The 16,694-nt window shown below is 38.2% G+C and overlaps 1 protein-coding gene across 1 annotated transcript in view; it reads right to left on the reverse strand.

Moving 5' to 3' along the window:
* Positions 1–9,648: 9,648 nt before the first annotated feature.
* The window catches only part of CNBD1 (cyclic nucleotide binding domain containing 1), a 327,528-nt gene continuing 320,482 nt past the window's right edge, over positions 9,649–16,694 (reverse strand). The window contains exon 12 of the mRNA XM_037050237.1: positions 9,649–9,675. Coding sequence (XP_036906132.1) covers positions 9,649–9,675 — 27 coding nt within the window. The remainder of the gene's footprint in view (positions 9,676–16,694) is intronic.

Consider the following 16,694-nt stretch of genomic DNA (forward strand, 5'->3'; position numbering starts at 1 on the left):
AATGTCATCTGCTGTTATTGTTCTGTTCAGGATTTCTACTTCTTCATTGAGTTTTGAAAGATTATATTTTTCTAGAACTTTGTCCATTTCACCTAGGTTTTCAAATTTCTTGCAGTATAGTTCTTCATAGTAATTTCTTACAATCCCTTCTATTTCTGTGGTATCAGTTGTAATTTCTGCTCTTTCATTTCTGATTGTTTATTTGGGTCCTCTCTCTTCTTACTGAGCCTACATAAAGGCATGTCTACTTTGTTTATCTTTTCAAAAAACCAACGCCTAGATTCATTGATCCTTAGAATTGTGCTTTTAGCCTCCATGTCATTTAATTCTGCTCTGATCTTGCTTATTTCCTTCCTTCTACTTGCTCTGGGCTGTCTTTGTTGTTGTTCTTCAAATTCTTCCCGGTGTAGGGTTAGGTTGTTTGCTCGAAATGTTTCTATCTTCTTTAGGTAAGCCTGTATTGCTATGAAATTCCCTCTCAGGACTGCCTTGGCCATGTCCCACAAATTTTGGGTTGTTTTGAGATCATTTTCATTTGTTTCCAGAAACTTTTTGATATCTTCCCTGATTTCAGTCTTGACCCATTCATTGTTTAATAGCATACCATTCTGTCTCCATGATTTTGGGTATTTTGGGTTTTTGCCTGTGGGATTGGTTTCTACTTTCAGTCCCTTCTGATCAGAGAAAATGCTTGGTATGATTTCAATTTTCTTGAATTTGTAGAGGCTCGTTTTGTGTCCTATCATGTGGTCTATCTTGGAAAATGTTCCATGTGCATTTGAAAAGACTGTGTATTTAGCTTCTTTGGGATGAATGGCTCTATATACATCAGTCAATTCCATTTCATCTAGGATGTTCGTTAGTGCAGCTATCTCTTTGTTGATATTTTGTTTGGAAGATCTGTCCATTTTTGACAGTGGGGTGTTAAAATCCCCTACTATAATTGAGTTGCTGTCAATATCTTTCTTGAAGTCTTCTAGGATTTTTCTTATATATTTGTGTGCTCCTTTATTGAGTGCATATATATTTACGATGTTAAGGTCTTCTTGGATTTTTCCCTTGAGTATTATGAAGTGACCTTCTCGGTCTCTCTTTATGACCCTTTTTTTGAAGGCTATTTTGTCTGATATTAGAATTGCTACCACGGCTTTTTTTCTTGACCATTTGCTTGGAAATTTTGTTTTCAGCCTTTCACTTTTAGTCTGTGATGGTCTTTTGTCCTGAGTTTGGTCTTCTGTAGGCAGCATATGTGTGAGTCAGCCTTTCTTATCCATTCAGCTATTCTATGTCTTTTGATTGGAGAATTTATTCCATTTACGTTTAAGGTTATTATTGGTAGGTACTTATTCGTTGCCATTTTTGTACTACAGTTCCTGTCTGTCTCTCTTTTTTCCTTACTTTCCTTAAAGCAGCCCTTTTAGTATTTCTTGTAGAGTTGGTTTGGTTGAGGCATATTATTTCAGACTTCCTTTGTCTTGGAAGCTCTTTATTTGACCTTCTATGTTGATTGAGAGCCTTGCTGGGTAAATTAGCCTTGGTTGCAGGCTTTTGGTTCTCCTTACTTGAAATATTTCTTGCCATTCTCTTCTTGCTTGGACTGTTTCCAATGAGAAGTTAGTAGCTAACCTTATTGGGGCTCTCTTGTATGTTACTTCCTTTTTCTCCCTTGCTGCCTTTAAGATATTTTCTTTGTGTTGGAGGTTTGCCATTTTAATGATGATGTGTCTTGAAGTGGGCCTCTTTGGGTTCCTCTTGAATGGGAATCTCTGTGATTCCTGGATTTGTGTAACTTTTTCCCTCATGATATTAGGGAAATTTTCCTTCATTACTTTTTCAAGTAGGTTTTCTATCCCTTGTTCTTCTTCGTCTCCTTCTGGTATTTCTATTATTCGGATATTATTACGTTTCATATTATCTTGCATTTCTCTTAGTCCCTCTTCATTCTTTTTGAGCCTTTTTTCCCTTTCTTGCTCTTTCTGGGAGATTCTTTCTACTGTGTCCTCCAACTCGCTGATCAGATCTTCTGCCTCATCGATCCTGCTTTTCATTCCTTCTACTGTGTTCTTCAGTTCTGAAATTGTATTCTTCATTTCCTCTTGTCCTTTGCTGATAGTTTCTTTTTCCCTTTTCATGTTGATATATTTTGCGGAGAGCTCATTGTAGCTCCCCTCTAGTTTCAGGTACCTCATTGTGAGCTCTTTGAATTTCCTGATAACTAGTGCTTTGAATTCAGTATCTGAGAGGTGACTTGCCTCTCATCTGACATTATTTCTGAGATTCCCGCCTTTTCTTTCATTTGGGAATTGTTACTTTGTATTCCCATTGCTTATGAGACTCTTCTTGTTAACTTCAGCTTCTTAAATTGATCTGTTCTGACTCCCTGGGTTTATGGTGTGAACCTCTGTGGTAGAATACCTGTGAAATTCAGTGGTGCTGTCTCCTGCGTGTATCTTGATGTTCTCTGCCTCCATCTACTCCTTTCTATGTGTGCGTGTGATCAGTTGGAGGGGGAGGCAAAATGGTTCATGACAGCAGGAGAGTACTTTATGATATTTACAGTCACAGCCAGTAGAGAAGAGATAGAAGATCTTTAGGCTCTGTATTGTTTTAACTGTAATCTTCAACCCAATTTGTCACTTTTAAGAAATTATAGACCAAAGATAAGTCTCTTGTTGGGGAGGGAAGGCTTGTGAGTTGTATCTAGAAAGCAGTGAGGTTCAGGTGGTCAGATTTTGAGGTAAGGTGAGAATAAACAATAGTAAATAGATGTAGCGTGTGAGTGAGTAGAGTTAATCACTACAGTAATAGAATTCAGGAACCTGTAAAGTGGGATAAGATCCGACAGATGTGTTGTTAAGTATTTGCAGTGGTATAGAAAGCAACAAACAAACACACACAAAAAAAAGGGCAAGAAAAATGAGGAAAAAGCAATAAGTCTGTGCTGAAATTAAGAAGGACTAAAACAGGAAAAAAGAAAGGAGAGTAACAGAGTACTGAGAGATACAGTAACAATAAAATTTGAAAAATATACGATTAGTGAAAAAAAGTTTCACATGAATAAGTATGAAGGACACATGGACAATAACTAAGATGGGGGGCGGAGATGGGAGGGGGTGGGGAGCACGGCGGGGCAGGGCTGGGAATACAAGAAAGAAAACTGTACTTGAACAAAAGTTAAATAAAAAAAATTTTTAAATAGTTAAAAAAAAGTTTACAAAAAGTTATTTAAAAAGTTAAACAAACAAACAAACAAAACTCCTCTCTTTTTGGTTTCAAACTGTCCAATCTGTTTTTTCTGGTTTCGGCAGGACCCCGCCGTGGACTGGGTTTTATGCCCAGGTGCACACCCGCCCACCAGCCAGGGTACCAGATTGGGGTGCGGGCGCCTGCCCACCCGACAGGCTGTCTGAGTCCCACGCGATCTGGTAGTGGTCCTTCCCAGGCCTGTTCCTGGGTGAGAAGCAAGTCAAGCTGCCTTCACAGGAGAACACCTCAGACCACTTTCCAGTAAAAACTTCTCCCTAAAGTGTGCCTCTCAGCCCAGCCCAATCCCCCACCTGACTGGTTAGGACAATGCTACTCTCAAATTTCCTGGGCTGGCAGGCTGGTGGGCTGGCGACCACAGAGATTGCAACTGAACATGGCCCCCTGTCCTTGCCACCCTCCCTGCACACCTAGGCAGACAGGTCTCTGCCACCCAGCTCCGCCTAGGTGGTGAGGGAGGGAGCCAGCTCTTCCAAGGACCTGGAGCTGGCCCAATGCTCCACTGGGTGCTGGGCTCCTTGTGAGTCCTCCATGGCACTGGCCACAGATGGAAGCCTCTACACCCCTAATGTGGCAGCAGCGTCAGCTCCAATGTGTTGCAGGCTGGCCAAGGGCAGCCGGCCCTGCTGCTGCCGCTATTGCCTTTACTCACAGGTGCTGGGCTCTCAATGAGTCCTCTGTGGCAGATGCTCGGACGCTGGCCATAGACAGAGGCCTCTGGGCCCTGGAAGCTGCAATAGCAGCAGCTCCATGGTCTTTACCCGCCAGCCATTGGCTGCTGGTTCCGCCACTGCTGCTTTTGACTTTACTCTGGGTGCCTGGCTCCAGAAAGCAGCCGGCCCTGAGGCTGCTGCTTTTGTCTTTACTCACACGTGCTAGGCTCCCGATGAGTCCTCTGTGGCAGAAGCCCCTGTCGCTAGGCGCAGGCGGAAGCCTCTGGGCCCCGACTGCTGCAGCAGCCACAGCTCCAAAGTCTTTACTCGCCGGCTAATGGCTGCCTTCCTGCCACTGCCACTGCCCTTGACTTTACTCAGGGTTGCTGGGCTCTAGACGAGTTCTCCGTGGCAGTCGCCCCTGTCTCTGGGCATAGACGGGAGCCTCAGGGCCCCGACCAGTGCGGCAGCTGCAGCTCCAAGGTCATTATGCACCAGCCTAGGGCTGCTGCTGGCCTGGCTGCCTCTGTCCTTACTCACATCCCTGAGACCCTAACAGCCTGTAGCTGTCTGGTTCGTCACTATCTCTGGTCTCTTATTTTCATAAATGCTGGTGAATTGTTGGTTGGGGAATTGAGTGCCCTGTTCCTCAGTAAATCTGCCAGGATTTTCTCCCAGGGGTACGAGAACTCAAGGAGTAGTTTTTAATGTAAGAAATAAAAAGGTTAAATCTGTCATTATGCATTTATCATTATTATATTCACCAAAATCATATATATATATATATATATATATATATATATATATATATATATATGATATGTGAGTGTGTGTGTGTGTTTATTTAAATTCTACTGAGAATAAACTCGTTTTTGTTTAGGAAAGCAAGAGACTGGTTAGAAGCTGTCACTTACGTCTTCAGAGATGTTGAAGTCCCAATGTACCACCAATGGCCAGCCTGGGGTGGCTTGTCCACTGGCTAATTCTCAGTCTCTTTAGATGGTGATCAGGGAAGGACTTGGGGGGCTATGGAAAAAGAAGGTGATGAACCCTCGCCCCCGCCCCTGGCATTGGCAAAGCCTGAGTCCTCAGTCTGTCTGCGAGAAGTCTCTGAGAATTCCTTAGCTATCTGCCTCCTCTGTCTGACTTAAGTCTGAAAACAACAACTGAGGGTGGTGCAGCCCTGTGCTGGAAAGGGCAAGCTCTCCAGGTGATCATGCCTGAGAAAGGATATGTAAAATCCTGTGAAGCCTGCTTTGCTAAAAATGCTGTTAGTTAAATGATAAAGGCCCAGGCAGAAAATGAGTTTGTTTTCCCAAACTTTTGTAGCCTTTAGCTGATAGACCCTGACTCAGAAGAAGCCCTAATAGTTCTTTGTATGCTATCTACTGTTTACTGCCTGACAATGATTAATAAGTTGTACCTGAACTCCTGCACAAAAAAACCAGTCAAAGCCTGTCTAGGCTTGGGTTGGAGTGCTCTCCCCTTGAGAGGGTGGCCAGGCCGTTCTGAGTCTCTCCCCCTCTTGAGGAAGTAGCCATGCTATCCCTTTTCCTCCACAAGACTTAGTAATCTCTGTGAATTTGTCTTGATTTTCCATCCATAACACCTTGGGCACTGTTGGCCAGTGCCTGTGTCAGTAGACAGATAATAACCAGCAGTGAAAAGTAGCAGGGCTACAGAGAGAGACAGATGGAGACATCGGAGCCACTTAAAAGGGCCAACACACAATTTTTCATTTGCAATCACTTATCCTGGGCTCTGGCGAAGGCGGGGGCAGAATGAACTGATGATGCCTGAAGACAGACTAAGGACTGATGCTTGGGGGAGAGAACTGAAGGAGTAGACACCAAGATCCTGGTGCTGAGTGATCTCCCAGATGGCAGTAGCCATCAGGCTCAGACAGACAACTCCTCTCCAAGCAGCAGTAGCCTGAGGGGAAACAATAACCCTGACCTCAGAAGGGTATCTGCCCTGGCCCTGTGGTATTTAAGCCAGAGTGCTGAGTGCAGAATGACCAGATTAACAACCAAAGAAGATAGCCAGAGACAGCAGATCCCTGGCAAGGGGGTGGGAAGAGTGGACTACAGAGACTTGAGGAGAGGCTGGGGATGGAGATTATGGGGAAAGAAGTGAGAGAGTAGCCTCCATGATCCTGGTGCAAAGCTATAACCCATACACCACAACCATCCTGCTCAGTCAGACCACTCCCTTCTGAGAAGCAGCAGCCTGAAGGGAAACCATAGCTTCCACTTCAGGAGAGATTTTGGCCTCATCAGGTGCTTAAACCTGACTGCTGAGTGCATAGTGACCAGATTAACAACAAAAGGAGACAGCCAGGGACAGCAGATCACTGCAAGTATCAAACAGGCTGCCTAAGGTCAGATTGGGTCAACATTTGAAATCACCGGAGGCAGATCCAGAAAGAAAAAAAAAAAAAAAACAGTGGTAAATACAAGAGACTACTGAGATAAAAGCCACTGTAGTCTTCTTGATGATTTGGGATCTTTTCTTTCCTGCATAGCTTTTTAACATTCATTTCTTATCCAGCAAGTTTGTACATATTAAGTTATTACATTTTATACTATAGTGTATTTCAATTCACATATATTTCCTCTTTCTCCTCTTAGCCCATTTTACCTTCCTCTTTTCTTGCATAATTTTCATTTCAAATATTGTTTTCTTTCTAGCTACAACTTGATTCCATTCTGCAGTCTTACTATTTCTTCCCCATCCAGACACACAAAACCAATTTTCTTGTCAAGGGTCATTTCACATCCTTAGTCCCTGCTCTTAAAATACCTGTGTTCTCTCTCTACCTTTAACAATCTTTACAAGTTGGTTGTGGGTAGGGTAGTTGTTGTTGTACTGTTTTTTTCAATTTTATCTCTAGAGCTTCACTAACCTGTATTTCAAATATCAAATTTTACTGGTTCCCACTTCTACTCTTTTCATCTCAAATTTTAATTTCTGCCATCTTAGCCTGTTTATTTTTCTTTTTCTTCAATTTCTATTTCATCATTCCCTTGTATTTCTCTTTGTTCTCTTTTTTCTTTTTATGTTTCATTACATCTCAAATTTTAATCTTTCCTTCCCTTAGCCTGGTTTTTGTTTCTTACTTTTAGTATTCCCTCTCTCTTTATCATTTCAAAATCACTTTCCATTCCTCAAAATGTCCCTTGGACATTTCTGTGTTTCCTTTTCTGCTCTTATTCCCATACCACCTATATTAATTTTAGTCTATTTGTCATTGATAGCACTGTGGTGGATCTTTCTCTCCAAATTGGCTCCTATATTTTATTATTTATTTACTATTCTTGCCTTTCTTTTTCTTTTGCTCTCTCACTTTATTTTATTTTATATTATTTTAATTTCTGCTTAAAACTAATATTATATGCTTACCTTCTCATACTTCATTACATATTCTTCATTCCTTTTTTTTTCATGAGGTAAATTTTATCTTCTCTCTTTCCATTGCCCAAACTCCAAAATCTTAGTAGTGCTCCTAATTCTACCTTCTCAAAACCTTTTTTTTTCAGTAGTCACCTCATATCTTATTTCCTTTGTTATAATAGTCTTAACCTCATTACACCCTATTAATACTGGCTTATTTGGGGTTGAAAGTGGAATTTGGGGGGTACATTTGTGGGTGTGAGCTTCTTTCCTGGAATTTGTGGTTTTTTTCTGGCAGCCCCTTCACAAGAGCACACAAGTCATGAGCAAAGTGACCCTCAGTCAACCAGCTAGAGGGAGGACCCACCACACAAAGACCTAACACCCATCAAAACCCATTATTATCCAGAGAAACAGCATAAAAGGAATAAAGGGTATCCCAAGAACATAAAGTTTGGGTGATCAAGGAGACTGCACCACTGAATCTCACAAGCCTCCTGCTATAGAAGTTCACACCACGGAGTCAAAAAGGCAAAACAGATCAACTTAAGAAGCAGAAGCAAACAAGAGGAGTCCCATAAACAATGTGAAGACAAACAAACAACTCCTAATCTAAAAGAAAGGAAGAATCCTCAAAAAGAATGCTAAATGAAACAGAGGCAAGTCAACTATCAGATACTGAGTTCAAAACAATGATTATAAGGAAGGTCAATGACCTCAGTGAAAATTACAAAAAGCAACAGGGAACCTATGAGAAACTTATTGAAAACTACATCAGCATAAAAAAGGATATAGAAACAATCAACAAAGGCAAAGAAAAAAGAAGAATTCAATCTCTTAATTAAGTCAAAATCAGGCTCTACGAAGTAGATTATCAAATTAGTGAGCTGGAGGGCAAGAAAGAAAAAAAAACTACCAAATGAGCAAAAAAGTGAAAAAAGACTCAAAAGAATGAAGAGGGATTATGGGAAATGTGAAACAACGTGAAACAGAACAATATCTGTACAATAGGGACACCAGAAGAACAGGATTAAAGAATAGGACAATTGTTTGAACAAGTAATGATGGAAAACTTCCTATTTTATGAAAGAAAAGCCACACAAATCCAGGAAGCAGAGAGGGTACCAATCAAGAGGAATCCAAGGAGGCCTACTTCAAGACATATCATAGTTAAAATGGCAAAATTTAAAGACAAAGTGAGAATCCAGAGACAGTAAGGGAGAAACAGAAAATAACATACATGGAGCCCCAATTGAACTAGCAGGTGACTTCTCAACAGAAACATTACAAGTCAAAAGGTAATAGCAAGGAATACTATAAGCAAAAGCCTGCAACTGAGACTACTATACCCAGCAAGGCTCTTTATTAAAATGAAAGGCCAAATAAGGAGCCTTCCAGAGAAAAGAAGGTGAAAAGAATACACCTTCACCAAATCATCCTTGCAGGATAAAGTAAAAACACTGGTTTAAGAAAAGGAAGAAAACCACTAAAAGAGAAAGGAACAAAAGCTTCAAATGGAGTAAAATGACAAGGTATAAGTACCTATCAATAATAACATCAAATGTAAATGGTTTAAATATTCCAATCAAAAGACATAGATAGAGTAGCTGAGTGAATAAGAAAACATGACTCACACATATGCTGCCTAAAGGATGCCCACCTCAGAAAAAAAGACCTGCATAGACTGAAGGCGAAGAGTTGGAAAAAATATTCCAAGCAAATGGACAGGGAAAAAAGCCAGGTTGCAATACTTATATCTCATAAAATAGACTTCAAAATAAAGGCCATAAAAAAAGACCCAGAGGACACTTCACAATGCTGAAGGGAAAAATCTATCAAGAAGACATAAACATTATAAATATATATGCACCCAACAGAGGAGCACCGAAAATACATAAAGAAAATCTTGGAGGACTTCAAGAAATACGCAGACACTTAACTAGGGAACTTTAATACCCCACATTCAACAATGAATATATCTTCCAAACAAAATATCAACAAGGGTATTGCGGCATTGAACAGTGCCCTAAATTAAATGCACTTAACTGATATATATATATATCAGTATACATATACATACACACACACACACACACACACACACACACACAAATTAAATGCCCTAAATTAAATGCACTTAACTGATATATATATATATATATATATATCAGTATACATATACATATACATACACACACACACACACACACACACAGAATCTTTGATCTCAAAAAAGCAAAATACACATTCTTCTCAAATGCACATGGAATATTTTCAAATTAGAATACATGATAGGACACAAAACAAGCCTCAACAAATCAAGATATCTGAAATCATATCAAGCATCTTCACAGACCACAAGGACCTGAAACGAGAAACCAACCTCAACGAAAATACTCAAAAAACACTAAAATTTATGGAGACTGAATTACTTGCTATTAAATGATGAATGGGTTAAGAATAAGATCAAGGAAGAAATCAAAAAGTTTCTGGAAACAAATGAAAATAAACACACAACAGTCCAAATCCTGTGGGACACAGCAAAGGCAGTGCTGAGAAGGAATTTTATAACAATTCAGGCCTATATTAAAAAAACAGAAACATTCCAAATAAACAACCTACCCCACCATCTACATGAACTGGAAGAACAACAACAAAGACAGCCTGTATCAAGCAGAAGGAAGGAAATAACTAAGATCAGAGCAGAATTAAATGACATAGAGACTTAAAGAACAATTCATAGGACAAATAAATCCAGGGGTTGGTTCTTTGAAAAAAAAAAAAAAACTGACAAGCCCTTAAGCAGACTCATCAAGAAGGAAAGAGAGGGCCCAAATTAACAAAATCAGAACTGAAGAAAGAGAGATTAAAACTGATTATACAGAAATAAAAAGATTGTAAGAAATTACTACAAAGAACTATATGCCAAGAAATTTGAAAAACTGGGTGAAATGGAAAAAATTCTAGAAAATTATAACCTTCCAAAGCTGAATGAAGAAGAAAGCCTGAACACGCCAATAACAGCTGACAAAATTGAAGCAGTAATCCAAAAATTCCCAGCATGCAATATCCCTGGACCAGATGGTTTCACAGGAGTACCTTACAAAATATTTAAGAAAGAGATAATCCCTATACTTCTCAGACTGTTTCAAAAAATCGAAGAAGAGGAAACACTTCCAAACTCTTTTTTTTTAATTTTTATTTTTATTTAATTCTTGTTCAAGTACAGTTTTCTGTTTTATATTCCCAGCCCTGCCCCCCAGTGCTCCCCACCTCCCTCCCATTTCCACCCCCCACCTTAATTATTGTCCATGTGTCCTTTATACTTGTTCATGTGAGTCCATCCCCTTTTCCCCTGTGATTCTCTCCCCTCTCCCCTCTGGAAACTGTCAGCCTGTTCTATATTTGAGTGTCATTGGTCATATTTTGCTTGCTTGTTTGTTTTGTTGTTTAGATTCCTGTTAACGGTAATATCATATGGTATTTGTCTTTCACCGCCTGGCTTATTTTGCTCAGTATAATGCTTTCCAGCTCCATCCATGATGTTGCAAAGGATAGGAGTTCCTTCTTCCTTTCTGCAGCATAGAATTCCATTGTGTAAATATATCATAGCTCTTTGATCCAGTCATTTACCGATGGGCAAACCGCAATGAGATACCACTTTACACCAAACTCTTTTTATGATGCCGACATTATCTTAATCCCAAAACCAGACAGAAACACAACAAAGAAAGAAAATTACAGACTAATATCACTGATGAACATAGACACTAAAATCTAAAACAAAGTACTGACTAATCACATACAGCAATACATGAAAAAGACCATACACCATGATCAAGTGCATTTCATCCCAGGGATACAAAGATGGTACACAATAAACACAAAAAAATCAATAAGCATAACACATCATATAAACAAAAGACAAAAATCACATGATCATATTGATAGATGTGGAAAAAGCATTCGATATAGTGCAACACCCATTTATGATAAAAGCACTCAGCAACGTGGGAGTAAGGGGAGTATACCTCAACATAATAATGACTTCAACATAATAATGGCCATATATGAGAGATCTACAGCCAACCTCATACTCAATGGACAAAAACTAAAAGCTTCCCCACTAAGGTCAGCAACAAGACAAGGATGTCCACTTTCACCACTTTTATTCAACATAGGATTGGAACTCCTAGCCACAGCAATAAAACAAGGAGAAGAAATAAAAGGCATCCAAATTGGAAAGGAAGAAGTAAAACTGTCATTGCTTGCAGATGACATGATAGTATACATAGTAAACCCTATAGACTCCACTAACAAGATACTCAACTTAATAAGTGAATTTGGCGAAAACAGTGAAGCACAAATTCAATATTCAAAAATATTGTACACCAACATTGAAATATCAGAATAAAAAATCAAAAAAAAATGTCATTTGCTATAGAAACAAGAAAAATAAAGTACCTAGGAATAAACCTAACCAAGGAGGTGAAGTATTTAGAAAACTTCACAACACTATAGAAATAATTAAGAAAGACATGAGTAAATGGAAGCATATACCATCCTCATTGACTGGAAAAATTAGTATCATCAAAATGTTCATACTACCCAAAGCAATTTATAGATTCAATGCAATCCCTATGAAAATACCAATGACATATTTCACACATAAAGAACAAACATTTCAAAAATGTATATGGAACCATAAATGACCCCAAATAGCTTCAGCAATTTTGAGAAAGGAGAAAGTAGGAGGGATCACAACACCTGATATCAAACTATATTACAAGGCCACTGTAATCAAAACAGTCTGGTACTGACATAAGAACAGACACATAGACCAATAAAAGAGAATAAAGAACCCATAAATAAACCAAAGTCTCTACAATCAATCAGTATTTGAGAACAGGGTCAGAAGCATAAAGTGGAGTAAACATAACCTCTTAAACAAATGGTGTTGGGACATTGGACAGCTATATACAAAAAATATGAAACTCGACCACCAACCTACTCTGCACAGGAAAAGAAACTCAAGATGGATAAAACACTTAAATATAAGTCATGATACCATAAAAGTCCTAGAGGAGAACAAAGACAGGAAAATCTTACATATTCCATGCAGCAATATTTTCACTGATATGCCCCATAGAGCAAGGACATAAAGGAAAGAATAGACAAATGGAACATCAACAAAATAAGAAGCTTCTGCACAGCAAAAGAAAAAAATTAGCAAAATGGAAAGGAAATCAACTGTATGGGAGAATGTATTTGCCAGTAATAACTCAAACATTAGTATTTTCTCTAAAATATACAAAGAACTCACATGACTCCACATCCAAAACACAAACAATCCAATTATAAAATGGGCAAAGGGCCTGAATAGAGACTTCTTCAAGGAGTACATACAGAGGGCCCAGAGACACATGAAAGGATGCTCAGCATCACTAGCACTCAGAGAGATGCAAATTAAAACCATAAGATACTACTTCATACCAGTTAGAATGTCCACAATAAGCAAGTCAATAAACAATAAGTGCTGGCCAGGTTGTGGAGAAAAGGGAACCCTAGTACATTTTTGGTGGGAATGCAGAGTGGGGCAGCCACTGTGGAAAACTTTATGAAATTTTCTCAAAAATCTGAAAATGGAATTGCCATTTCACCCAGCAATTCTGCTGCTGGGATTATACCCTAAGAATTCCAAACCCTGATTCAAAAGAACCAATGCATGCTAATATTCATAGCAACACAATTTACAATAATCAAGTGCTAGAAGCAGCCTAGGTGAGCATCAGTAAATTAGTGGATCCAAAAACTGTGGTACATTTATTCAATGGAATACTGTTAGGCAGAAAGAAAGAAGGAGCTCCTACCTTTTGCAACAGTATGGTGGGAACTGGAGCGCATTATACCTAGTGAAGTGAGCTAGGTGGTCAAACACAAGTACTACATGATCTCATCTATAAGTGGAACCTATTTAACAAAACAAACAACCTAACATAATATAACCAGAAACACTGAATTAAGAACTATCTAACAAAGCCCTGGCTGGTGTAGCTCAATGGATTGAGCGTGGGCCTGCAAACCACAGGATCACAGTTCAATTCCCAGTCAGGGCATGTGCCTGGGTTGCAGGCCAGTTCCCAGCAGGGGACCCATGAGAGGCAACCACACATTGATATTTCTCTCCTCTCCTTCCCTTTCCCTCTAAAAGATAAATGAATAAAATCTTTTTAAAATATTTTAAAAAAAGAACCATCTAACAGTAACCAGAGGGGCATGGGGAGGAAAATAATTGGGGAAAGGAGGGAAAGGGTTGTCATTGAACATGAGTAAAGCACCCATGGACAAATCCAAAGGGGGTTAGGATCGATGGTAGGAGATAGGTGTGGGTGTGGAGGGAGAAAGTGGTGGTGGGATAATGGAGATAACTGTATTTGAACATTAATTTTTAAAAATTGATTACAAAGAGAAAAAACACTAAATCTGGTTGCTTAAAAATATAAGCCAAGTTCACCACCCTTAAGCTAGTATCCTCAAGGGGAAAAGTGAGAAAACCCAAATAAATAAACTCAAAAATAGATTAGATTTTACAACTAATACCTCAGAAATGGAGGGTCATAAAAAACTACTATGAACAACATTATCCCAACAATTGAACAACATAGAAGAAATTGATCAATTTGTAGAAACACAAACTACTAAGATTGAATCACAATAAAATAACAAATAAGAACAAAACCTTTACTAGTAAGGAGATTGAATCAATAATTTAAAAAAACTTTCTGATGAACAAAATTCCAGGAACAGATGGTTTCACTGGTGAATTCTACTATATATTCAAGAAAGAATTGATGCCATTGCTTTTCAATTTTTTCTGAAAATAAAAGAGGAAGTAACATACATACACAATTTAGAAGGCCAACATTACCTTAATAACAAAATCAGGCAAGGATACCACAAAAAGAAAAAAAGTATAGTCCAATATCTCCAAGGAATACAGATGTAAAAATCCTCAACAAAATTTAAGCAAAATATGTTCAAAAATACATTAAAAGGTAATGACCTTGATGAATACACCATTATTGAGGAAGGCTTATTCCAGGGATAAAGGTATGGTTCAACATCTGCAAATCAGTCAATAGGATGCACCACATGAACAAAATGAAGGGTGGAAATCATACAGTAATTGAATCTTTGCAGAAGAAGCATTTGGCAATATTTGACATCCACTTATGATAAAAACTCTCAACAAAGTGGTAGAGACTGAACATATCTCAATATATAAAGGAATTCTAAGAGAAAGGTTACATGAGCAAAAATTTCTCACATAGATTTAAAGGAAATCTGAAATGAAGGAGAAAAAGAATGGTGCAGAATCATTTGGAAAAGTCCTAGCTGAGAATTTTCCAAAACTAAGAGAAGATATAGACCCACAGGTTCAAAAAGCTTTGAAGCCTAAATGGAATAAATAAAAATAATACCATATGATCTCACCTTTAAGTGGAACCTAATCAACAAAACAAACAAGCAAGGAAAATATAACCAGAGACATTGAAATTAAGAACAATCTTTTTTCTAAGAAAAAGAAGATAAAAATATGAACAGTGAAAGGTCAGTAAACTCACAGTTAGTAAAAACCACACCTAAAACAAAAGCAAACTAAGCAGACAGCTAGATCAGGAGCAAAACCATAGAAATGGAGATCACATGGAGGGTTAGCAACAGGGGAGTTGGTGGGGGAGAAGGTACAGAGACTAAGTAGCATAGATGGTAGGTAGAAAATAGAAAGGAGGGGGAGGACAAGAATAGTGTGGGAAATATAGAATCTAAAGAACTTGCAACGCATGGACATGAACTAAAGGGGTGAATGGGGGGAGTGGGTGTGCAGGATGAAGGGGAATGAAGGGGGGAATGGAATAACTATAATGGCATAATCAATAAAACATATTTTTAAAAAAGAACAATCTGACAGTAACCAGAGGGGAGGTGGGAGGGGGAAATGGGGAGAAAACGGTGAAGGGTTTTCAGGAACACTATAAAGGACACATGGTCAAAATCAGTTGGGGTGGTATCAGAGGGAAGGAGGTGGGTTTGGCTGGGGTTGGTGGGGGGAAAGGCAGGGGGAAAAGGCAGACAACTATATTTGAACAATAATAATATTTTTAAAAAGTGAAAAAGACCCAAACCAAATATAATCTCATCAAAATAAAACTGCTGAAAAGCAAAGATAAGTAGAACACCTTAAAGTCCTAGGAAGTTATTTGGTGGTTGATGATAACTTAACTTTATTGTAAAATGTAAATAAAAATTTAAAGAGGATGGTCATTGACAAAACAATCATGAAGAACAAAGTGGATTTACTATATGAATACATTTTAAAAACTTATGTTATTCAAAATTAAGCCATTTTTTCATTGGTGTGAGGATAGACATTGTTTGTATCTGTATTTTTAAAAGGACAATATACAAATAGACACGCATATGTAGCCAGTTTATTTATAACTATGGTAGCAATGTAGCTTATTTGTGAAAGACAGTCTTTTTGATACACGGAGGTGGGAAACTGAATAAATATTTGCAAAACAAAAACACAATACTTAACCTAAAATTCACATCATATACAATATAGATCAATTGTAGATTAATTATAAAATATAAAACAATACTTTTTAGATGTAAACACATGGGAACTAAGCACGCTTTGAGCAGATAAGTGGGGAAAAGGGACAAGATGAACTCTAAAGCTGGCCCTTCGTGGCATCACATTCAAGAATATGACTTCATTTAATATTCCAATAATTATTCAGGCATTCCTGAGCTGTGTCTGAAACTCCTAATTTTTTTATAAACCAGTCAAAATAATTCCAGGTCTGTGGAAAACTGCTGACTAGTGTAAATAAACTGCTTAAATGTTATATATATATATATATATATATATATATATATATATATACACACACACACACACACACACATATATATACATACACACTTTTATATATCATACACACAAACACATATATATGTATATACCGACACACACACACACATACATATATTCTTCCACAATTAGTTAACAAAATAATATTATCTTATGCAAAGTAGAGGAATAAATGCCTCTATTTCAAGCAGCATCAGTGACAACATGATGACAAATACAGAATCTAAAATTAGTATTTGCATGATCATTAACACATTGGAGAGTTGAGTGGATTTTTGTTTGCTATGATACATGGTTTCACACATGTAGTTGTCTTTGTATTGCACATCTGTTCTTGCTCCAACAAACTGGAAGTTGGGGTCAGCACCTTTTTCCCCTCAGCATAAAACATCCCATCAAAATCATTAGTAAGTAATTGAAGATTTGAAGGAAAGCAGAATGTT

The sequence above is a fragment of the Sturnira hondurensis genome, unplaced genomic scaffold (assembly GCF_014824575.4).
Source record: "Sturnira hondurensis isolate 20B ecotype Veracruz unplaced genomic scaffold, ASM1482457v3 Scaffold0006571, whole genome shotgun sequence".
Taxonomy (NCBI): Eukaryota; Metazoa; Chordata; class Mammalia; order Chiroptera; family Phyllostomidae; genus Sturnira; species Sturnira hondurensis.